This window comes from Takifugu flavidus, chromosome 12 (assembly GCF_003711565.1).
Source record: "Takifugu flavidus isolate HTHZ2018 chromosome 12, ASM371156v2, whole genome shotgun sequence".
Classification (NCBI taxonomy): domain Eukaryota; kingdom Metazoa; phylum Chordata; class Actinopteri; order Tetraodontiformes; family Tetraodontidae; genus Takifugu; species Takifugu flavidus.
This window is the reverse complement of record NC_079531.1, coordinates 14,056,351-14,079,149: the sequence shown is the minus strand read 5'-3', so window position 1 is coordinate 14,079,149 and position 22,799 is coordinate 14,056,351. Positions and strand designations below refer to the sequence as shown.

The window sequence follows — 22,799 nt, the reverse complement described above, 5'->3', positions numbered from 1 at the left end:
TCTCTGTTGGTCTGCCCTCAAATGTGGACGGGAACCAGAGCTTTACCCACAAACAACGGAGGAAGCCTGAAACCACGCAAAGCCTTTTTGGACGACGATTCGCGAGTAATCGCTGCTGTGGAGTTAGCCGTGGCGGCTACCTCGCTGGCTAACGTCCTGATTGACTGTTGGGACAGGTCAACCCGTGATCCCCTCGGTGGATGTGGCAGTTTTTAGATTATTATTTGCAAATGGGGCCAGTTCTTCTTCCTGCTAAGTCAAACCGGATGGATGACACCAACTTCATCGTTTCCTCAGCACGTGCAGCGGCTAAAAGTAGCGACATGACAAAGAAATAAAGAAGTTGATCACCGGAGCGACAGAACCGTTCAGCTGTGCTGCTAATGTTGCTCCTTTGAGAACATCCGTTGATGGTCACATGTCCACATCCCAGAGATCCGTTACTCCAGTTTCCCAGTATCAATCAGGCTAAACCACTCGATCAATGGTTCATCCAGAATAACGATTCTTTCATCTGGCAACCACAGTTTAACCATGAGCTCGTACCTGCGGGCGACGTAGTAGAACACTGGGTTGCCAGTTTTGGAGGTTCCTGCCTGGTAGAAGATGTTGAGGGTCTTCAAGGCTTTGAACTCCTCCTTCTCGTGGACCTGATGCCTGCAGAACAAGCAGAAAGAGTCACTCTACTTCTCCAAGCCGGAGAGGAAAAACCCCACCGCTTGACCCACCTGGTCATGAATTCCTCAAATTTGGAGCTGGTCAGGTTGAGGCTGGACCAGTGAGTGTCGGCCACGGGTTTGTGTTCTGGCGGCCCCAGGTAGGCCAGCAGGGTCGCCATCTTGTCGAAGGGCCGCCTGCCTACAGCTTTATGGTCCCTGGACACAGGAAGGAGCGTTGTTGAGCAGAGTCTGTGCAGGAGGGGGGCGGGGGGGGGTCTCCGTCTGACCTGTTACTGGACAGGTACTGGCCAATCCGCTCCTGGTTGTTCCACAGCAGGCGGTGGAGGGCCAGAACGTTGCCGTCACTGATGAAGGACAGGCTGTGGTTGACCGAGTCGCTGGGAGGAGAGTCCGAAGCGATGTCCAAGAAAAACCTGCGGTGGGGAGAAGAATGAGTGCGATGCCTCTAAAGCAAAGCGTCGATCCGAACGTTGGAACCCGTGGTTCCGTCTCACCTCCTGGCTGCATCGAAGTTGCTCTTCACAAAGTCGTTAAAAGGCCTCATGTGCTCCTCTTTTGTAAACAAGACGTGGTTGGCGATGCTCTGCAGGATCTGCCAACAGAAGAAGACTCGCTGATTCTCGGCCCGCTCGGAAACCCAGCGCGCTCCCGTTCTCACCTTGGACATGAGCTTCAGGCCCCGTTCTATGCGGGGAAGAGGCTTCTTCTCCAGGATTCCAGCCTCGTAGGGGGACACGATGGCCGGGTTGACAAACCGCAGGAACATGGCGCTTCCCACCGCTCCGATGCTGTTCTGTGGGAAGCGCTGGCTCACCACCTGTGCGTGTACAGATGGAGGGAGCGGGACGAGGCGGAATGATGGAAGGAAAAAGAGAGGGAGTTTTGAGCAGAGGGAGAGAGAATATTGGAATATTGGAGTGTGTTATAGAGCTAAAGAGGGTCTGGTGAGAGCAAAACAGACGTGATTCGGAATGTGTGAAGTGAGCACCTGTAAAACTGTGACAGACATCAGAAAAATGAACGGTGGAGGCGGACATGAGCTGAGACGCAATCTCAGTTCCTTTAGAGGTTGGAAGAAGAGCGAGAGGGTTCTGCTTCAGTGTTTACAGTGCCAGGGAGAGAGAGAGAAGACAAGCAGGACACGGAACCCCAGCGACTCCTCTCTGCTGGTGAAGGATGGAACAGAACTCAAAAACAGCCGTGAAGACAGATGAGTGCTGATGGTGGCGTGAAGCAGCCGAGGACCATTCAAACGTTTCAGGACACATTCCAGGAATGTCGCCCGTTCCCGGAGCCGTTTACTGCAGCGTTCCACAAGCAGCTTCCTCCTCAGAGGACAGAAGCTACAGAAGCTCCCTGCTACAAACAGGCCTTAAATGAAGATCTGGACCCCAGCAGGTGTCTGTGGACCAGCCCCCAGACCAGGGGGGTGGGGCAGCTACTCATTCATCCTCTGAACGGATGAGAGAGATCAGCAACTGGAAACCTTCAGGACATAAGCCAGCTGCTTTTCACCCTTTTGGGACAGAAGACACGGAATTCTGAGCCCCTCACATATGGTCCGACTCGGAGCGTCTGGAGGGACAGTTCACGGGTCCCCGTCCAGCGTTGGGCCTGGTTTATTTACAGAGACACTTTGGACCAAAGACGGGAGGAAACGCAATGAAAAGGCAAAAGAACCCAGCACCAGGTAGCAGACAGACTGGAAGGAAGGGTCAGGGTTACCCTAACCTAGCCCTAACCTAGCTCTAACCTAACCTAGCCCTAACCTAACCTAACCTAGCCCTAACCTAGCCCTAACCCAACCCTAACCTAACCCTAACCTAGCCCTAACCTAGCCCTAACCTAACCTAACCCTAACCTAGCCCTAACCTAACCCTGACCCTAACCCAACCTAACCTAGCCCTAACCTAGCCCTAACCTAGCCCTAACCTAACCTAACCTAACCTAACCTAGCCCTAACCTAACCTAGCCCTAACCTAACCTAGCCCAAACTAACCCTAACCTAACCTAACCTAACCTAGCCCAACCTAACCTAGCCCTAACCTAGCCCTAACCTAACCCTAACCTAACCCTAACCTAGCCCTAACCTAACCTAGCCCTAACCTAACCTAGCCCTAACCTAACCCTAACCTAGCCCAAACTAACCCTAACCTAGCCCTAACCTAGCCCTAACCTAACCTAGCCCAACCTAACCTAGCCCTAACCCAACCTAACCCTAACCTAACCTAGCCCTAACCTAACCCTAATCTAGCCCTAACCTAACCTAGCCCTAACCTAACCCTAACCTAACCTAACCTAACCCTAACCGACGAGTGTTTGATGTCATGACGGTGCTGCTTTCACAACTATAATGAGCCAAAACATCAAATCTGAAGAAATAACAGGCACAAATCTGACAGTCCTCAGTTTTCTGTCCATGTTTGGGTCAAAATCAGGCCAAAGTGACGGTAAACGCCGACAACCGGAGGTCACGGTAAACGCTGACAACCGGAGGTCACGGTAAACGCTGACACCGGAGGTCACCGGAGGTCACGGTAAACGCTACAACCGGAGGTCACGGTAAACGCTGACAACCGGAGGTCACGGTAAACGCTGACAACCGGAGGTCACGGTAAACGCTGACACCGGAGGTCACCGGAGGTCACGGTAAACGCTGACACCGGAGGTCACCGGAGGTCACCGGAGGTCACGGTAAACGCTACAGACACAGAGACATAAACGTGAAACACAAGTAGAAATTAAAATAAAGGCGAACTCAAAACTACACCGAGGAGACAGTTCACTGATATCGACCCTCGTCTTCTTCCCTTTACCCCTGCTGGGGTCACAGGGAGGGGGCACATATGGGCCAAGGCAGGCCCCCCCTGGATGAGTGGCCAGTTATAGCCCGATATGAGCATCGGTGGGTTCAGTGCCTTGCTCAAGGGGACCTCAGCAGTGCTCTGAAGGTGTTCCGGCACCTCCCCCACGACCAGAACACCTTCCAGATTTTGTCCGCACTGGGGCTCGAACCGACAACCCTCCGCTTCTCAGCCCCGCCCCCGACGACGTCGCTCCGTTAACTTTTAAAAACTCAACCATCCAGAACCACCCACTCACTCTGATGCTAGTGCCAGGGGCCAAAGGTCAGAGGTCAGCCCTGTAAGTGTTGTCCAGCGTGTCAGGGAAGCAAAAGAGAATGAAACTGCCGACATTCTCACTGCTGCAGGTGAGAAAGGGGCGCGAAACCAGCCACACACCTTCGCGCCCCCCCCCCACCCCCACAGGAGTGAGAACCAACGTGGTTGAGACGGGAGCAGGAACCTACGCAGAGACCCTGGGAGGACGGAGACGGCAGAGCAGAGAGTCCAACCAGAGGGACGACAGTTCGTCAGAAGATTTCATCTGGACACGCATGGGCTGTGTGTGTGTGTGTGTGTGTGTGTGTGGTGTGTGTGTGTGTTTGGGGGGGGGCAGATGAAATGTTCTGAGAAAATGTCTTCAAGTGCAAATCAGAGTCCAGAAAAAAAGAGAGAAGGCCACAGTTTCCTGGGAACTGTTAATTGGAAATGCATCAAATGGAACCAAAATATTAGTACGATGGTCGTAGAACAATGGAGGAAATAAAAGAATAAACATTTCCAGAGACACCGAACACCAAATCAAACCAAATCATCACGGAATGAAGAAATAATAAAAAACAATTACATGGAAGAGATGCAAAAAAAAAGGCTTCTTTTTTATTTTTTTTTGCTTTAGGGGCAAAAGTGTCTGAGGGAAAGTAGATTCTCCAAACTTACTGCTTTTTTGTTTTCCTTTTTTTCTTTTACTGTTGCTTTATTCAGTAGAGAGTGGCAAGTAGCCTACAGAACAGAGATGAGCACAATCATGGTCACAGCACCAGCTACACACACACCAACCTGTCCCACACACACACACACACACACACACACACACACACACACACACACACACTCAGTCCAATAAAAACACAGAAATGAGACCTGCTGCGGGCTGGAAGCGTGTCAGTGCATGCGTGGCGCCTGCACGTCAGCGTTAGTGCGAGTGCACGGTGCAGCGACAAAATAAAAGGGAGCTCTCAGATGGCAGAGACATGGACGCACACCCAGAACACACAGGCCTGTGGACGGAGCGGAGGTGCGTGAGGGCCCGAGCGGCGCCGCCAGCTGCAGCGGCGCCGGAGGCGGAAGCAGCGGCAGCTACGGCGATGGAGAACAAGGGTGCGTTCAGAGGCGGAAATGAAACTGTGATCACACCTAATCCTGTCTTCATCCAGCCTGGTGCGTTAGAACGAAGCTCCTGACGACACACACACACACACAGTGGAACCAACAACAGGTGGGAAGAATGAAAACCGGCCACCAATGAGGATATCACACACACTTTGGGTCAAAAAGCCCCAGAAAAGGGGAAGTTGAGGTTCCAGGTGAACATTCCTGGAAGTCCACAGGCCATAAAGATGGAATAACTCTGAATCTGGATCACCACTGAAATGCAGAGCAGCGTTTAGGTGTGACCACAGGCCTGACAGGTGAGGTCACCGTGGTGTTTTCAACCAGTGTGAACCACTACGGACCTGCTCTGAACCGGGTTTTACCGGTGTTGCCAATCAGAACCAGTGAGTTTGAGTCTGAGGCGTGTCTGAACGTCCCCCTTGGTGGTTGAAAACATCGTCAGCGGGAGGAGACGCGCCCCATCGGGGTGGCAGAAGGCTACATGAAGACGTCTGAAGCTACTTTGACACCGCGAGAAAACCAGGGTCCTGTTTTGGGGGGGCGGCAGGTTTATCGTCCCGTGGCGCTTCTGGGCGGGGCCTCAGAAGAAAGAGGAAGGACAATCGCACGCAGCTGATGCTTATGATGTGCTGAGCAGCGAGCTGTGTAGCATCAGGAGAGCTCGTGGTGTGCACGCGCATGTGCACGCACACAGGTGAGTGCAGACAGGTTGGATGAGCAGCTGGGGGGGGGGCAGAGAGAGAGTGAGTGAGGTCCTACCTGGTAAAGACAGTGGCAGACGCTGCGGAGCTGTGGGGGGAACTCGCTAGAGGAACCGATGATGGCCTGGAAGAAGCGTTCTGTGATCTGCAGGAGGTTCCTCTGGTTCTCCTCCAGGTTCTCACCTTGTTCCAGCCTGGAAACATAGAAACCAGCGCCCGTAATCACAAAGAATCCCAAGACCAACAGGAACTCTTCCTCACGTCATGTTCAGAAAAATCTCCGAACACCAAACATGAAGATTTCTCTTGGAATTTTTCCCTGGTAAAACAAAAGTTATTGACAAAGCACCTGAGGCCTTAGGAGAGCTGGAGGAGGACCTGTGAGAAGCCTCGACGGGTCTTAAACAGAGAAGAGTGCCAAGAACCAGGCGGAGGACAGATAATCTCACCTGGTGGGATCCACCTCAAAGCTGATGTGGTCCGGGGTGGTGATGACCGCTCTCAATAAGGGCTCCAGGAGCTTCTGCAGGTACGCTGCCCCATACACCTGCAACACAAGGCAGCAGCCGTGATTCCCTGTCTGTCCATCAGCGACGGCCACACTCCAGAGTCCCACCTTGAAACAAAACGTCATGATTTTGCTGGCCAGGCTGTTCCCCCTGAATAGGGTCTGCATGGAATCAGCCAGCTCAACTTCTTTGGAGAACATGTTCCACAGGAGCTGATAGAGCAAGTGTCGGGAGTCAAACAGCGTCACCAGGACCCTGGCGAGCTCGTCCTGGAAACACAACACAGGTTTTCTCCACTGTACAGAGGTATACGCACAAATACAGGATGTAGTCGAAGCTCAGTGAGCAACACAACAGGCAGGGAGGTCTCCAAGTGAGCTACATACCCACTGGGACCCTGGAACCACATTGGCCAGCGCCATGGCGATGGGCAGCTCCCCCTGATCTCCCATCATCGTGACCAGCTCCACCAGCCTTTCGAAGCGGTCCGCCAGCACCGTCTCCGCCAGCGTGTCAAACTCCGTCCCCTGCTGCAGGATCTTGGTCAGCACCTCCATGAAGGTGGCTCGGGTCTGGAGGTCCTTGTGGTAACCCAGACCTGCGGAAGAACACGCCGTCTCAGGTCAAAACCGCCCCGCCAACCCATCTGCATGGTTCAGCCGTCCCCAAAGTACCGATGGAGTGCATGAGCCCGCTGTCCACGTTGGCATTGAGCAGGTTGGACATGGCCAAGACGGTGCAGTGGCGCAGGGAGGCCAGGCGGCGGGACATCCCTCGCTTCCGCCCGCCCACAGCTTGGCCTTCGTCCTCCACCTCGCTGCAGTCGTTGAGCAGGTTCATGAAGAGCGTAAAGTACCTGGAGGACCACAAACAGGCCCCAGAACGTGAAGACTGACGCTGCTACAGAGGAATTATTGGGTGAACCAACCGGCTGTTGAGCTGCTCTTAAACCAGACTCGTGTGTGACTCAGTACACAATAAATATAAATCATCATTCCAACATGTCATCCGTCCGTTTGGCACGACGCCCCAGTGACGGACACTTTACTTCTGACCACATTTGACCCTCAATTTCCTGGCTAAAGTTCCACCAAATTCAAAATGAAAATCAAATCAAACGAGCCGCCAGATTTCAAGCTTTGCCGAGACGAGAGCAAACAGTTCTTACTTGAGGAACAGCTGAGACTTTGCCTCCATCAGCTCCACTCCGTCGCCCTCCTCCGGCTGGAGAGGAAGACCAGCTAACAGAGACACGACGGCCTCCATACTGGCCTGATCCAGGTCCCTGCACACACACACACACACACACACACACACACACACACACACACACACACACACACAGGGTGAGGCAGAGCCCTCACAGTTGTTCTCAAGCGCGTCGACAGGACTGAGCTCCACCTGGTCAGACACTTGATGTCATCGTCGGCGGCCTGGTTCGACGTTCCCATCACCCAGTCTGTGAGGTACTCCACCATCTTGTTCCTAAACCACAGAGGAAGACCCCGGTAAACATCCGCCTCATCTCACCACCGCCATCGTCGGGGGCGTCACTGACCTGAACTTCATTTCCTGGCAGAAGGACAGGTCGTCTCGTCTCTCCATCATCACCTCGACCAGCTGGCACAGTTTGGTTTTGATCTGGATGGCATGGACCATGTTCCCCAGGATGCGCACATACCTGAAAAGGCACCAAAGCTCAAGTCTTTGTTATGACAGCGGAAGAACACCACAAAACCACGTTTTTTCCTGCTGAAAACAGGTAATTGGGTATGGAAGAGTGTTGATTCTGGTCCAACTCTCATTTTAGTTCGTTGTTTTAGCTTATTTTAGTCAAAGTATTTCAATTTGGCGTATTTTGAATTAAAAATCTGCCGCCCTCTATGGGTTGAAACCCGCTATTACATTCAAAGTTAAGAGGGACGAGGGCAACTTTGGCCTCGAACCCCTGGCAACAGAATGGGTTTTTCTGGGGTGTCTTCTCTACGATGGCACAGTGTGGAGCTTCCACTTGAGGGGAACCCTTGCGACGATGGGCCGATGAAGATATAGTCCCTGTGTGGGTAAAGTGGCCCATGAATCGGGTGGAACTGACCTTGAGCATCCTGGGTTAGGGTCAGACAGAGAGCACAGAACACAGAAAGGCCTGCAGTACCTAATGAAGCTCAGTAAACACGACAAAAGAGGTTCCAGAGGTTTGGGTCCCACTTTGTTTACAGGTTGAGGAGTTGTAGTTTATATATGAGAGGAGTCAGAATCAGGCACCAACAGGCCACTTTTGAATTTCCAGCCGAGACACACATTAGTCCAAACTGAGGTGTATTTACATTAAAATATAGAAATGAAGAAAGAAATAAGGACTTGTCTTTTTCAGAAAAGCCCAGCAGTGATACTCCAGTGTTGTAATTCGACTCTGACAGGTAGGGGGCAGCAGGGAGCGCTCACCTGACCAGATTCAGCATCATGGTCTCGATACTGGCCTGGCCCAGGTGCTCAGAGCTGCCCTCCGTGTGGTTGTCCAACAGGTTCTTCATGATGGCGATCGTCTGCTCCACAAACTGAGTGTTGGTGTCGTTAATGGGAACCTGGAAACAGAAGAACGTGAGACTATTCCAGGACAAAACACACACACACTGACTGCACGTCCCGCTTCCTGTCTTTAAGCTAATCCGTGTCTTCCCTGATGTGGCCGAGACCCTAAAACATACCGGCCCCTGCGCGTCGAAGAACCTTCCGATGCTGTTCCTCAGCTTGTTGAACAGCATGGGGTAGAGGGCGGGGCTGAGCTCCAGGCCCAGCAGGTCCTTCACATTGGTGCGGATGTGGAGGCCGACCCGGTCGTGGCCACACACCAGCAGAGAAAGCAGCCGGTCCAGAAAGCGGCCGACGGGGGTCTCGTTGGAGGCGGACGAGGAGAAGGAGGAAGCGGACACCAGAGGGTTGGACATGTCGCAGGGGCCCATGGAGATCATGGACTGCTTGCGTTCTGCTGAGGGGCCCATGGGGGGGCTGTAGGTGGCAGGACCGGGGGTGCTGCGCTGCTGGAGGCAAACTCCCCCCAGAGCACACAGGAAACCGGTCATGTTGATCCACTCCTGCTGTGGGGGGGCACAGACACACCAGTCTCACCTGAATCTTTCCCAAACAGCAAAACTAATGCTAACGAGGCTTGAACGGACAGATGGAGGACTGGAGATGGGTTTAATCCTGGATCAGATGGACGGCTGGGGTGAAGACATCATCTCACATCGTCTTCACAGGGAGACTTACCTGCCCGTCATCCGCCTTGTTTTTTGGAGAGTTTAGAATCTGCTTGGTGGCCTGGTCCCATTTAGAATACGTCTCCTCCCAGGCCTGAGGATAGAACCAACAGTCATCGCAAAGGTGACAGGAAATGGATTGAAAAAGAGGAACTTGTGACAGAAGAAAAGGCTACCTCAATGTTTCCAGGCGTGGGGTGCTCGATCCTCCTCAGCAAGGCCATCACCCTCTTCTGCAGGGTGGAGCGACCTGCATCCAGACCCAATAACGTGGTTAGCGAGAACATCACGAGCACCTCTGCGACTGACGAAGCCGTCAGAAGGCTGAAAACTGACCGGTTCCCATCATGTTGCTGACAGAGGCCAGCTCACTGAAGGTGGGGTAGTTGGGCAGGATGGTCTGGACGGGCACCTCGTCGGCGGCGCTGCGGATGTCCGCCTCCTCGCAGAGGTGTCGGAAACACGACATGGCCACCAGCACGGCCTCCGTGTCCGGACTCCACAGGAACATGTAGAGGCAAACCTCCAGCTTGGTCTGGGCCTGCCGACAGATGGGGATGCCGCCGCCCATGGTGGCCGACTCCTGGGGGGAGGGAGCAGCCGCGGGTTGGTGACAAGGCAAACCGCCATTTTGGCTTCGATATTGTGCCGACTCATGCAGACTCTGGGTCCTGCACCTTGTTCTTGAGCAGAAACTTGTTCCTGCAGATGAGGATCTCCCTCAGCCACTTCAGGACGTCGGTCCCATTAACCATCTGCTGGCTGGTCAGGCGACGGCAGATGAGAAAGAGGACCTGCGAGCTGGATCGCAAGGTTTGTTAGAAGCTGGACCAAGCTGGTGGGAAGAGAGGGAAAGGCCTTCTGACCTCACAGGTTCAATACCTGATGTCCCAGAAGGTCTCGATGGGAAGATCAGGATTCCACAGCTCGATGGTCTCCGGCTGGTGCAGGACGAGCAGAGCCTGGAGACGACATGAAATATCTGCTGAGCCACCACGGAGGAGTCGGTTTAAAGCAGAAACCGCTGTAACAGTAGCTCCAAACGTCCCGAAGAGCTTCCCCACGTCAAGATCATTTCAAACAAACAAAGCTGCTATTTTAAAACACGAAAGGAGGAGCTGTTCTCAACCGATGCCGCGATTTCAGCACAAGAGAGAAAATGGATCCCCGTTTCCCAGAAAACCTAAATGAGCGAGTGCGAGGAGGCGCTGACCTCCATGGCTTCCTGTGACAGCTGGGTGCTGTTGGTGAGCGGCACCAGCTGCACCAGGCCGGTGATGAGCTCCGCCGTGCTGCTCTGCATCTCCGGAGCCTGTTTCACCGGGTTCTGAAAGGCAGGAAAACACAAGAGGCCTTCTGGCGTTAGGACTCCGATAGGACGCAAAGGAGAAGAGAAGTCGGCGCCGGGGGGGCGGGACTCACGTGCAACATGAGTTTGGGGTCTGCGTGGATGAGTTTGACCAGCGCGAGCAGGAGGCACTTGTAGCTTCGAGTGTCAAGTTCTGTGGTTTTCTCTTTGAATTTAAGGCTGTTGGTCACTTTCCCTTTGAAGGTCAGACTCTGAACAAAGACGAGAAGCAGGATCACTCCCATCGCCTCCCCAACACCCAACACCTCTGTACCTCGTCACCACAGTGGCACCTCTGCTTACCAAATTCATTGCTTCCAGAACCTGAAAATTACGTAAGTAGAGACGCGTTTTCCATGTAAATGCACTAATCCGTTCCAACCCCCCAATTTTTTTATAAATCATAAAAATGCATCAAAACATGTAACAAATACATGTTACAATTAGATTACCGCACAATAAATGTAGGAATTCAGCGCAAGGCTTCTCCAGGAACAAAATGGAACTTTATTACAGGCTAATCTTACATTAGCTGTCATTAGCAACGAACGTTAACACTTGTGGTAACATCGCCATCTAATGGACAAACATACAAACACCCACAATAAAAGTTAAACGAAGGCGACGCTGGGATACACACAAACTTGTACATATTGTCCGTCCTAACCAATGGGATGGCAGGAAGATGCTAGGCGATAGCCAATGGGATGATAGGAAGATGCTGGGCGATAGCCAATGGGATGGCAGGAAGATGCTAGGCGATAGCCAATGGGATGGCAGGAAGATGCTAGGCGATAGCCAATGGGATGGCAGGAAGATGCTAGGCGATAGCCAATGGGATGGCAGGAAGATGCTAGGCGATAGCCAATGGGATGACAGGAAGATGCTAGGCGATAGCCAATGGGATGACGGGAAGATGCTAGGCGATAGCCAATGGCAGAGCAGCTACTAGCATGTTTACGTTCGCTAAACTCCGCGAGCTGCGAGTAGCAGCGGTAGCGTATTTTTGCCTTTCGTATCCTGAAATTTCTTTCGTAACAAGAGGAAATATTTTCCCGTGGAGACGCTTCGTAACCTGAATATTCCGCATGTAGAGACGTTCGTGAGCAGAGGTCCCGCTGTCGCGGTACTGACGCTCTTACCGTTGTCGGGCGCAATGGAGCGTGTGTGCCGGCGCCCTGGATGACCCGGTTCAGCGTGTCGGAGAACATAAAGCGGAGCTCTCCGGAGTAGCAGTACAGTGTGTCGATCTTTGGCCACCAGTCCAGGTGGGACTGAAAGGAGAGCAGCGAGGTGAGAAACGGAGCGAGCTCATGAGAACCGGCGGACGGTTCGGGCCCAGACGACCCCCCCCACCCCCCCCCCAGACTCACGTTAGTGATTATTCTGTGCAAAGAGTTGACCAGGACAAAGTGAAAGGTGGAGGGGGAGGATGCGGCCAGGCAGACCTGCGAGGACAACAGAAACCATGAGCAGACGTTAGCATGACACCCCCAGGAACAGAAGGGGGGGGGGCGTGAGGGTGCACCTTAAAGTGCTGGTTGTTGTGAGGATTGATGCGGAAACAGGAGACGAAGCAGTCCATCATGAGCTCCACGTCGGCGTTCTGGCTGCCCGTGCCCCTCCAGAAGGGTTTGGCGGGGTTGAAGAGCAAAGCCTGATGGGAACACAAGGGATCAGTGACAACCAGGGGGGCTTGAGGGGGGTTTCAGACTGAGTGGGGACGAGCTGCTCCAGCATCGGGGGGGTCGGGTCCAGACCTTCAGGTCCATGACGATGGGCTGGACCAGGAGGAAGATGGTGGAGTGGTCCTCCCAGTTGATGTAGGTGGAAGCTTTGCAGAGCTTGACACAGGCGATGGCGGCGCTCTCCATCAGCTGTTTGCTGCCTCCCTGACCTGACAGAGCTTTACGCAAGCTGTCCAGGAACTGCTTCTGCAGACACAGCAGGGGGTGAGCGTGTGTGTGTGTGAGGGTGTGAGAGGGTGTGAGTGAGTGTGTGGGGGGGGGGGGGGGGGGTGTGTGTGAGGGTGTGTGAGGGTGTGAGAGGGTGTGTGGGGGGGGGGGGGGGGGGTGTGTGTGAGGGTGTGGGGGGGGGGGGGGGGGGGGTGGGGGGGGGGGGGGGGGGGGGGTGTGTGTGTGAGGGTGTGTGGGGGGGGGGGGGGGGGGTGAGTGTGTGAGGGTGTGTGTGAGGTGTGTGTGAGGGTGTGGGGGGGGGGGGTGTGTGTGAGGGTGTGTGAGGGTGTGAGAGGGTGTGTGGGGGGGGGGGGGGGGGGGGGGGGGGGGGGGGTGAGTGTGTGAGGGTGTGTGAGGGTGTGTGTGAGTGTGAGTGTGTGAGGGTGTGAGAGGGTGTGTGGGGGGGGGTGAGTGTGTGTGAGGGTGTGTGAGGGTGTGTGGGGGGGGGGGGTGTGTGTGTGTGAGGGTGTGAGAGTGTGTGAGTGAGTGTGTGGGGGGGGGGGGGTGAGTGTGTGTGGGGGGGGGGTGTGTGTGAGGTGTGTGTGAGTGTGTGGGGGGTGTGTGTGTGTGAGGGTGTGTGGGGGGGGGTGAGTGTGTGTGTGAGAGAGTGTGTGTGAGTGTGTGTGGGGGGGGGGTGTGTGTGAGGGTGTGAGTGTGTGTGTGAGCCTGAGTGTGTGTGTGTGTGTGAGTGTGTGAGTGAGTGAGTGTGTGTGTGTGTGAGGGTATGTGAGGGTGTGTGAGGGTGTGTGTGAGGGTGTGTGTGAGGGTATGTGAGGGTGTGTGTGAGTGTGAGTGTGTGTGAGGGTGTGTGTGTGAGTGGGTGTGTGTGAGTGTGTGAGTGTGTGTGTGTGTCTGTGTGTGTGAGAGTGTGTGTGTGAGCCTGAGTGTGTGTGTGTGTGTGAGTGTGTGAGCCCGTGTGTGTGTGTGTCCTACCTTGTTGACCTTGCTGTCCTCTATCGTGTCCTTGGAGATGGTGTGTGTGATCTCGGGACAGAGGATGAGGAGGATGGTCTGCAGGGGCCACACGGCCGCCTTCCTCTTGGTGCTCTCGGCGAAGCTGTCCACCAGGTCGAACAGCTTCTCTGCTGCTTCTAAACACACCACAAAAGTGACAGGAACATCAGCGCGTACGGACCCGAGACCCGTCCCGGGGGGGGGGGGGGCGGTGCCGACCTGCCATATCCGCCTGGGGCCGCTGGTAGAGCATGGTGAACTCATCCGGGTAGTTCTCCACCCAGTTCCAGAAGGCCTGCAGAGAGAGACGTGCACGTGTGAGAGGCGGCCGTGCACGAGCAGGCGGGGGGAGGAACCGGACCGGGGAGGGGAACCGGGCCGGGGGGAGGAACCGGGCCGAGGCCAACGCACCTTCTCTAAACTGTTGATGACGGCGAGCTGGGCCGGCTTCTTGAGAGCTCGGAACTTCAGGGCGGTTTCTGGAACAGACACGGCGTTAGAGGAGCGGGGGGGTGGGGGGGGGGGGGGGGTTGGGGGGGTGGGAGGAGCCGAGCTGACCTTGCAGGAGCCTCTTCAGTTTGGAGCAGTCCACGTTGATGTACTGCATCAGCTCGATGTCGTGGACGTCCACGTTGTCCTCCGTGCACACCGTCAGCTCCTGTAACCTGCGGAGGCCAAGCGGATGTCAGACGGGCGCCGGCGCCGAGCCCCCACACCTCAAAGAGAGACCGCCACCTGGTGGAGATGCGGCTGAAGACGGCGTTGAAGTTGTTGCAGCTCAGCGAGAAGAGCACGGCGGAGGCGGAGGCCCGCAGCTCGGCGGCGTACTGGTGGCCCTCGCGGTACGTGTGGATGAAGTGGCAGATCTCCGGCAGCAGCTGCTTCACCAGCATGGTCTCGTCCAGACGCAAGCAGTCCTTGGATTGCTGAGGAGGACAAAGGGAAGATCTACCACTGTCGGGGGGCGGGGCTAAACCCACTGTCGGGGGGCGGGGCTAAACCCACTCTGTCGGGGGGCGGGGCTACGCCAGGAGGCAGACTCACCCCAGCCAGACACTTCTCCAGGGTGTCCAGGATGATGAGCTGGGAGAGGTAGAGGTTCTTCTCCGAGGCTTCTCCGAATATCCGCTTCACGGCAGCAACGGGCCACGGGAAGGTCGCGTGGTTCCGGTCGATCCAGGAAGAAACACACGGGAAAGGAAACACGGAGGGGTTGTGGCTTCACTTAGTCGGCACTTATTTTAGAATCACGAGCAGAACTCATCGGCGTCGCCTGAATCTGATGGAATAAATCTGCATCCACCCGGAGTGGAATGAGCGGAGATCAGCCGCTCCAAGAATTCCCAAAACTCGGCTGTAACTGGGTTTGATTTATGTTGTCAATGACACCCGACGCTCCGTGCGTGGGGTGAGGAAAGGAGCTTTGGTTGGGTTGGGATGGGTTGGGATGGGATGGGTTGGGTTGGGTTGGGATGAGATGGGATGGGATGGGATGGGATGGGTTGGGATGGGATGGATGGGATGGGTTGGTTGGGTTGGGATGGGTCGGGTTGGGTGGGATGGGATGGGTCGGGTTGGGTGGGATGGATTGGGATGGGATGGGTTGGGTTGGGATGGGATGGGATGGGTCGGGTTGGGTCGGGTGGGTTGGGATGGGATGGGTCGGGTCGGGTTGGATTGGGATGGGATGGGTCGGGATGGGTCGGGTCTGGTCGGGATGGGTCGGGGCTGAAGAGTGCAGCCGTCTGACCTGCTGACCTTTGGGAGTTCTTGGCTAAATGTGCCTGATTTAGGATTCTGGTGCTGAGCAAAGTGGAGGATGGACCCGCCCTCACCGGCGGCGCCGCACTCACCATGTTGTTGACATTTTTGAGGATGGTGGTGAGGCCGCTGATGACCAGGGAGAACTTGTACTTGGAGATGTTGATCAGACACTCCTTGTTGTGCTCTGTGCTCACTTTGGTGTGTGTGTTCTGGTGTCCAACCTTAATGGGAAGCTGGAGAGGAAGGAATGACATCAAATAACCAACGGAACCCTCCTCCACACGCCACAAATGTCTCCAAATGTCCAAAATGGTGTCCGAGCAGTGACATCATGACAGGACGGCTCACGCCTGCGCTCGCCGCCTGCTCTGAGCGCTCTTTGTTTCACACAAATATGTGTGTTGTCTGGCTCCGGGGCTCACAAACACACCAGTGTCCAGTTCACTGGTGGCCCAGTTCACCGGGAAGAGGATTAAAACCTCAATAATCTAAAAACCAACCGAGCCCAGCGACGTTTCATCCAGCTACTAATGACATCAGCTCATCTGGTACGACTGTTAGCTGCCATAATGACACCAAGTCATTTAAACCTCTTAAAAAATAAGATGAATATTTCACTAATCAACCAGCGTCTCCGTCGAAAAGAGAAAAACCTTATTAATTAAGTCTTAATGACGATTTATTTAAAGTGATACGATCCTTTGAGGGAAATCCCCCTGAATGTCACATTAGTTCCGACGTCCTTTTAGCATCATGCTAATACTTAGCACAAACGTCGTGTGGTTTTAAGGAAAAATACACTGATCAAAGCTCACTCAATTAACAAAGTATGTAAAGTTACAGCTTAATCGAGGATTAATTATTTACATTAATATTTACATCTTCTGCACCGTGACAGGAGCAAGTCAAAACCCTTCATTGGGGAAAAGACCCTTAAAGGTTCCGGGTCCGGCCGGTCCGGGGGCTTTGGTCCGGCCTCGGTGGTCCCCTGACTCTGTATCTGGGGCCTCTGAGCCCAAACTCAGCCTTGGTGCAGCCACTTAGAGCCGGGCCCGTTTCAGGGTCTGCAGCTTTAAATGCTAATAGGGGAGGGGGCGTGGCAGGTGGAGGTTGGGGGCGTGGCTTTGGATTACCTGCGCCCCAGGTAGGACTGTGGCAGCTCAGCCGATGGGCCGGCCAAAGCGGAGAAGGTGGATGGAAGCTTTCCCCACATGACGACACACGGGGAAGTTTCCTGATCGGCACACCTGAGCCCCTCGTTCCGGGCCACCTGGGGGGCCACAGGGAGGCTCGGGGGGGGGGGGGGCTCCCATTAATGCCACACAAATGTTCAAAGTGAACACTTCAAGCCATGGGACCTTGAAAGATTAGATTTAGCTTTAATCTGACCAATTAGGGGTCAAAAATGATGGGCCGGAGAGCTCAAGTTTCAAAGCCGGAGCGGAGTTCCACACATTCCAGGCTCCTGGGTGAGCAGCCTCGCGGTTCTGGTTCTGGTTCTGCTGGAGCCCTGGACCGTCACCAAACATCTAGGCGGGTATTTGAGGCCGCGCTCGTGCTGCAGGCACCAACTATAAGGGTGAAATTAATTAGGCGACGCCTCAGATTCAGCCAGTCAAAAATAGCTGCTGGTCCAGCGGCGCTAAAACCAAATAAAGTCGTTATTTGTTCGGCGGCCACGCAGCAAGAGGCTAATAAACGTGCTAATTCACACCGAGCGAGGGCTGCTCGCCCGTGTCACGGCACGGCGATGACGTCTGGCGGATGGGCGGAGCTTCCATTGCTCAGGTGTTCACTCCCAGGGTCAGGACAGGATCACAGACGGTTACAGACGGTCTGTGACGCTTCCTGGGTCCTGTCGGTGCTGCAAGGAGCGTCACAAAGGTGGGAGCGAACACGGAGGCTCCAGCCAGAGGATAAAGGTGATGGGTCAGCATCTCCAAATGACCGGACATCACGGGGGGGTTAAACAGCCTAGAAAGTGGGTCTGCTTGGAGAAGGCAGCGCTAAGCTGCGGGATTAGAGTATCAGTGACCAAGAAGTGGATATAACACCTTAAGCCAACTGTAATAATCCAAACTGAGCCGCTAAAACCTCCAAAAACCCAGGATCTGTGACCACTAAACACCAAAGCTACACAATTACGAGTCTAAACACAGCGGAGTGACTTTGAGCAGGACTGGCGACACGGCTGAAGCCACCGACACGAAGCGGCCACGGGACCGAACCGCCCCGTTCCTGAGGACCGCGGACGGAAAAGCCACGGTTCGGCGGCTCCAAACGGGCCGGGAAGCGGGCTCCGTGGAGGCTGATGTGCAGCCCCCAGGCTCGGACAGGTGTCCATCTGGATGCACCCTGCCAGCACACTCACATCTTATTTGTTTACACTCCATAGCCGGGCCTGCTAACGTTAGCCACATAGCTGGCATTACAACGCCTCAGCGGGGCCATTTAACTGGCACACCAAAGCCCGGTTCGGACTCAAGAAAAAAGGGAAAGCTGAGGCGCGTCGGGTCTCGGGCTGTTGTTTGGTGCCTGAGCAGCAAATTGGCACAAATAGCAGCACGAATGTGGACGGGGAGTGCTAATTGGTGGTGGAGCGGGCGCTAGCGAAGGACCCGCTTCTTCAGTGTTGTGCAGCCGGGACAGAAATAGCGAGCGCATCCCGGTCGGGAAGCTCGTCTCGCTGGGAAAACCGTCCGAGCCCCGCCGCGTTGGGACAAAACGGCGCCGCGGCGTGGGCAGCGGGCAGCCGGGGCCTAAACCCAGCCCGGGAGTGCTACACCCATCCAGTGAATCAACCCATCTTACCTGCTCATCAAATCTGGTAATCACGGCCTGGACCCATTCCACTGGTTTGTGAGCCGCCATGGCCGGGCGGGGGGACGCCGCAAAGCTGCGCTGGTAGATCCAAGGTGCGGGACCGGAGCTGTCGGGCTTATTCAGGCATGAAATTCTGTCCCGAATCGACGTAAAAGGACGAACGGGGCGAATATTTTTCCCTTTCTGTAGGATTCACCATGCCACCGCCATGACACACCACCGGAAGTCTTCTTCAGAGAAATTGATGGGAGGCGTTGGAGACCAGGGTCAAGTTACCGTAGAGGGGGCAAGAACCCCACTTCCGGTCCCGGTCTCCAGGCTCCCATTCATAAAATGGCAAACTGTCATCTGGTGGCAGCATTTCGAACCGAAGCTTTAATATGTTCTGTCCGCGTTGGTTCGAGGGGAAGATTTGAGTTGTCAATTCACGACCAAAACAACGAATTACTTCGTGGGAACTTCGAGCTGTCGTCGTATCACATATTACTTTGAAGTACAGATTTTGGACTTCCGCCCTCGTTTCATTAAATCGCACCATAGCTGGTTTAGTGCGCATGCGCCAACCAGGATGGTCTCTTTTTTTAATAAAACTTCCTTTACAATTTTCATTCATGATTTTAGCCGTTTTAACAATCAATTTCGCTAAATTGTAATACAAGAACCCATGAATTAAAATAAGAAACCGTCTGGTCCGCTGAGTTAAGCAAATTCTGAATCAAATCAATAAAGTCTTGAAGAACTTTGATCCAAGCATGTATCTTTACAATTTTGCATTTAATCAGTATGTTTATTATAAGCAAGTTATCTGTTTCGTGGTCTTGGTCTAGTTTCGCTTCTATTTTACCCTAAATTCTGATTTAATTGTCAGATTTTACACAAACTGGATCCCATCACAGGTCAGCGACTGATCTTCCCTGACCACTAGAGGGCGGAAGTAGAGCTTGCTGATGGGTCAACACACACGCACGCACGCACGCACGCACACACGGCTGCTGTCCTAAATACTCAGCGGAGCACCAAATGTGGATTAATCATTCCCAAAACTTGCTGTTCCCTGCAGTTATGTAAAGTTTGATGAAAAATGCACCCCTGTTTGTGCCTGTAAACGGAGAGAACTTCCTGTTCGGAATGCTTCCTCAATATCATCCACCACACGCATACGCCTCAGACACTGTGGAACTGGACAACGCAGGTCCCGGGTCTGCTGAGTGACCCCAGAACCTTCACGCCTGCTGTTAGACAGACGACCCCCCTAAAAACTGGCCAAAGCGGTGCCTGCTGGGGGAACAGACCGCCAGTGCTTGGACTCGGCTCGCTGAGCCCAACCTGAACTCACCTAAACACCGACGGGTGTCGGGTCTGAGGCAGAACCTCACGCACGTGTCCAACACACCAGAACCTCATCAGCAGGCTTGTTCCACGAACCCATTCAAAGCAAAAGCCCAACAGCCCCCCAACACTGGTCAGATTTCAGACATTTATTTCCTGAACCCAAAGATGGACTTGTGTTAAGGCACATCATCAGAAGCACTCATGACCCACAGGTTCCAGCGGAGAGCCTTCACCTTCAGGGACCTGAACGCCTTACATTCATCGGGGGCGTGGCCTTCTCAGACGGCGAGAACAAACACTTTCATACGTCCAGCACACGTCAAAAAGAGAGAAAGTGGTAACGGGGGGGCATCTTTTCAGTCCTTGGCAGGTGAGCTATTGCATGGAGTGTTCGGAGGAGGGTCGGGGAGGGGAACTGGGCGGTAAATCCTTTGGTTTAGTCATTTCCAGTCCGCCAGTCTGAGGTCTACGCGATGGCGCCGGGCCTGGTGGCAGCGTAGACAAAGAAGACGATGAGCAGCACCACCACGGCCACGGTGGGCAGAACCACGGTGGCCACCTGCTTGCGGGCGTCCTGCATGGCCTGCTTCCGCTCCCGCTTGTCTTTGGAGGTCTCCTTCTTGGGTTTGCCTTTGAGCTGCCTCATGACGTCCTCGCTGCTGAGACGCTGCAACACAAGAGTCACACGTTCACACGTCCTGTTCCAAAATCACCGGACCTTTAAACTGCTAAACCTTTCTGGACTTGGACCCAACTCGGACGCTCTTTTACAGTATTTCAGCACCACAATCTTCTGTTTGGTCACGATTCAGAAACCTGAAGCTTCTCTTTATGTTCACGCTTTAAAAAGACAACATTTGCACTTTAGTTCCAACTATTTGTTCTCCTTTTCAAACACCCCAAGACAACTTTGTTCCCCCTCAGGCTCAGATTCTGGGCTAACCCAACATAACAATTACACACATACACACAAAAACAGGATTTTCCAACCCCGAGAGGCCTTTAGGCATCACAAAAATAACCGCTTCATGTCCTGAATCTAAATACTATTGGCTCTGCTTTATTAAAGTGCAGAAACTGTTGGTTCACGTCTAATGCGGATGTAAAACTACAAAATAGCAATTAACCGGCAGTTAAACGACTTTTTATCAAGTTAAACCTGAAAACATGATTAAGTGGAAGCATGCAGCCAGTAAAACCTGCTTCCACCAGAGTTTGTGGTAAATTACTTTTTCATTAGTTATTAGTCGTTTTTAGAACTTATTGCAAACAAACGTCACTAATCTCCCGTAATCTGTTGCTGGGCAAATCGCACTCCACCTGCAACACTGAACCAGTTTACCACCGCGACTAATGCGAGTGAACCGGTCCCAGTGGCACCGACGGGTTCTGATCCGGGTTCGGGAAGTTGCTGACTGGCTCCGGTATCCGGTGTCTCCGACCGCTGAGTAAACGCTTCCTGGCGAGGTTCGGCTGGTCCGACGGAGTTGTGCGGGACAGTTGTGCGGGACAGTGGCGGCGGTTCTCCGCGGCCCCGGACACCAGGCGGGTGGCGGCGCGACTCTGCCCAAGTTTCTGCGCTTCCTCGCCGAGCTCGACGTGGCAGTCCGCGAGGAGACGCACGAGCCGCGCTGGGCACCAGCGGAAGTTAGCCGGTGTCACAGCAGGGGAGCTTCCGGAACAGCCCTTCAGAATAAAACCCGAGACAGGCGCATTAAACAGGGTTGCACAAGACGCTTTAAATGCATCTTCACCACAGAAAAATGGTGTTCGATCGTTCAAATACGTCGCTTTGTTTTATGAGACTTATGTTAATTATTAATAATATTAATAAAAATTACTTGTAAGTAAACAGAGGGTCTTCTGTCTGCCATGCTTGACAACATCCTCCTTGAGAGGATGGATCATCGATGGAGTTTTCAAAGCTTTTCCTGGAATAAAAAACAAAGATTGAGGAGAACAACTACCTGATGCTGGGAGCAACTTCAAAAGAGGGTTAGACTTTGGTCGGAAGGAAGAAAATAAAGGGAAGAAACGCAGGTAAAGAAAAGGAGAGTTGGGCGCAAATGAGAAGACACAAGAAATCAGGAGGAAGAATAAAAAACTAGATGAAAATATTCATGAACAATTCCCAGTAGTTATTTCACCCCACCTCAGACATAACCAGTCCGCTTATCAGTATAACCAGTATAAAATCCTCTCTGTCCCAGTAAACCCAGCCTGTTACCCTCTCTGTCCCAGTATACCCAGCCTGTTTCCCCTCTCTATCCCAGTATAACCAGGTTAATTATCCTCTCTATCCCAGTATAACCAGTCTGTTACCCTCTCTGTCCCAGTATAACCAGCCTGTTACCCTCTCTATCCCAGTATAACCAGCCTGTTACCCTCTCTATCCCAGTATAACCAGGTTAATTATCCTCTCTATCCCAGTATAACCAGCCTGTTACCCTCTCTGTCCCAGTATAACCAGGTTAATTATCCTCTCTATCCCAGTATAACCAGCCTGTTACCCTCTCTGTCCCAGTATAACCTGTTACTTATCCTCTGTCTGAGCCCTCTCTGTCCCAGTATAACCAGCCTGTTACCCTCTCTGTCCCAGTATAACCAGCCTGTTTCCCCTCTCTATCCCAGTATAACCAGGTTAATTATCCTCTCTATCCCAGTATAACCAGCCGGTTACCCTCTCTGTCCCAGTATAACCAGCCTGTTACCCTCTCTGTCCCAGTATAACCAGGTTAATTATCCTCTCTATCCCAGTATAACCAGCCGGTTACCCTCTCTGTCCCAGTATAACCTGTTACTTATCCTCTGTCTGAGCCCTCTCTTTCCCAGTGTTACCAGTCCAGAAGGTGTATTTTAACTAGAACCACATCGTTTAGGTGAATCCATAGATGTCTAAAAGTTTGACAGAAACAACAAGCTAAGATTTAAACGCGACGGTCCTGGTGGCTGAGGCGAGTGAGCTGTTATTACCGCTTAATAACAGGCTGTTATTCACCGGATCATCGGCTCTCTTCCCGCCCTCCCCGCGGCCGCGCGCCTCACTGGCTGCGCGCGGTGCCAATCGCGGGAGAGGCCGTGACGTCAGTGCGCCGCGGCATCTGATTGGTCGGCGGCCCGTATAATCCGAGCGCCCGAGCAGCCCCGGTTCGGTTCACCATGTTGGATAAACTGCTGATTCCAGCGCCGCTGTGAGCCGCCGTGTTCCCCCCACCAGGACCGTCCGTGACAGCGG

The 22,799-nt window shown here is 53.7% G+C and overlaps 2 protein-coding genes and 1 long non-coding RNA gene across 5 annotated transcripts in view; 1 reads left to right on the top strand and 2 right to left on the bottom strand.

Annotated features, from left to right (window-relative positions):
* nf1a (neurofibromin 1a) overlaps positions 1 to 18,490 on the bottom strand; it is a 29,177-nt gene extending 10,687 nt beyond the window's left edge. Inside the window, exons 1-35 of one of the 2 annotated variants that reach the window (XM_057049566.1) lie at positions 18,221 to 18,490; positions 15,499 to 15,642; positions 14,690 to 14,773; positions 14,381 to 14,571; positions 14,204 to 14,310; positions 14,057 to 14,124; positions 13,865 to 13,940; positions 13,625 to 13,782; positions 12,497 to 12,670; positions 12,265 to 12,393; positions 12,110 to 12,184; positions 11,879 to 12,010; positions 10,811 to 10,948; positions 10,602 to 10,715; positions 10,271 to 10,350; positions 10,066 to 10,189; positions 9,725 to 9,971; positions 9,565 to 9,638; positions 9,399 to 9,482; positions 8,837 to 9,226; positions 8,574 to 8,713; positions 7,687 to 7,809; positions 7,530 to 7,613; positions 7,297 to 7,413; positions 6,803 to 6,984; positions 6,515 to 6,726; positions 6,236 to 6,397; positions 6,069 to 6,166; positions 5,678 to 5,813; positions 4,463 to 4,525; positions 1,339 to 1,497; positions 1,175 to 1,272; positions 947 to 1,093; positions 729 to 875; positions 547 to 657 (exon numbers count right to left, since the gene is read on the bottom strand). In XM_057049566.1, the coding sequence (XP_056905546.1) occupies positions 547 to 657; positions 729 to 875; positions 947 to 1,093; positions 1,175 to 1,272; positions 1,339 to 1,497; positions 4,463 to 4,525; positions 5,678 to 5,813; positions 6,069 to 6,166; positions 6,236 to 6,397; positions 6,515 to 6,726; positions 6,803 to 6,984; positions 7,297 to 7,413; positions 7,530 to 7,613; positions 7,687 to 7,809; positions 8,574 to 8,713; positions 8,837 to 9,226; positions 9,399 to 9,482; positions 9,565 to 9,638; positions 9,725 to 9,971; positions 10,066 to 10,189; positions 10,271 to 10,350; positions 10,602 to 10,715; positions 10,811 to 10,948; positions 11,879 to 12,010; positions 12,110 to 12,184; positions 12,265 to 12,393; positions 12,497 to 12,670; positions 13,625 to 13,782; positions 13,865 to 13,940; positions 14,057 to 14,124; positions 14,204 to 14,310; positions 14,381 to 14,571; positions 14,690 to 14,773; positions 15,499 to 15,642; positions 18,221 to 18,280 (4,628 nt within the window). In that variant the 5' untranslated portion in view covers positions 18,281 to 18,490. The remainder of the gene's footprint in view (positions 1 to 546; positions 658 to 728; positions 876 to 946; positions 1,094 to 1,174; positions 1,273 to 1,338; positions 1,498 to 4,462; positions 4,526 to 5,677; positions 5,814 to 6,068; positions 6,167 to 6,235; positions 6,398 to 6,514; positions 6,727 to 6,802; positions 6,985 to 7,296; positions 7,414 to 7,529; positions 7,614 to 7,686; positions 7,810 to 8,573; positions 8,714 to 8,836; positions 9,227 to 9,398; positions 9,483 to 9,564; positions 9,639 to 9,724; positions 9,972 to 10,065; positions 10,190 to 10,270; positions 10,351 to 10,601; positions 10,716 to 10,810; positions 10,949 to 11,878; positions 12,011 to 12,109; positions 12,185 to 12,264; positions 12,394 to 12,496; positions 12,671 to 13,624; positions 13,783 to 13,864; positions 13,941 to 14,056; positions 14,125 to 14,203; positions 14,311 to 14,380; positions 14,572 to 14,689; positions 14,774 to 15,498; positions 15,643 to 18,220) is intronic. The other variant, XM_057049568.1, reaches the window with a different exon arrangement.
* Positions 2,998 to 3,555, top strand: LOC130534917 (uncharacterized). The gene is made up of 3 exons (XR_008952992.1): positions 2,998 to 3,124; positions 3,177 to 3,211; positions 3,369 to 3,555. It is a non-coding gene; the product is annotated as an uncharacterized LOC130534917 (long non-coding RNA).
* A 1,205-nt stretch (positions 18,491 to 19,695) lies between the features above and the next one.
* Positions 19,696 to 22,673, bottom strand: smco4 (single-pass membrane protein with coiled-coil domains 4). Of its 2 annotated transcripts, none has more exons than XR_008952989.1 (4): positions 22,538 to 22,673; positions 21,406 to 21,495; positions 20,885 to 21,250; positions 19,696 to 20,231 (listed from the first exon to the last, which is right to left on the bottom strand). XR_008952989.1 is itself a non-coding variant. In XM_057049589.1 (4 exons), exons 2-4 carry the CDS (start codon positions 21,448 to 21,450, stop codon positions 20,031 to 20,033), a joined length of 516 nt encoding a protein of 171 aa, XP_056905569.1. In that variant the 5' UTR covers positions 21,451 to 21,495; positions 22,538 to 22,673; the 3' UTR covers positions 19,696 to 20,030. The 2 variants fall into 2 exon arrangements, 1 of the variants encoding a protein (XP_056905569.1); XM_057049589.1 differs by having other exon boundaries at positions 20,981 to 21,250.
* Between the last annotated feature and the right edge of the window lie 126 nt (positions 22,674 to 22,799).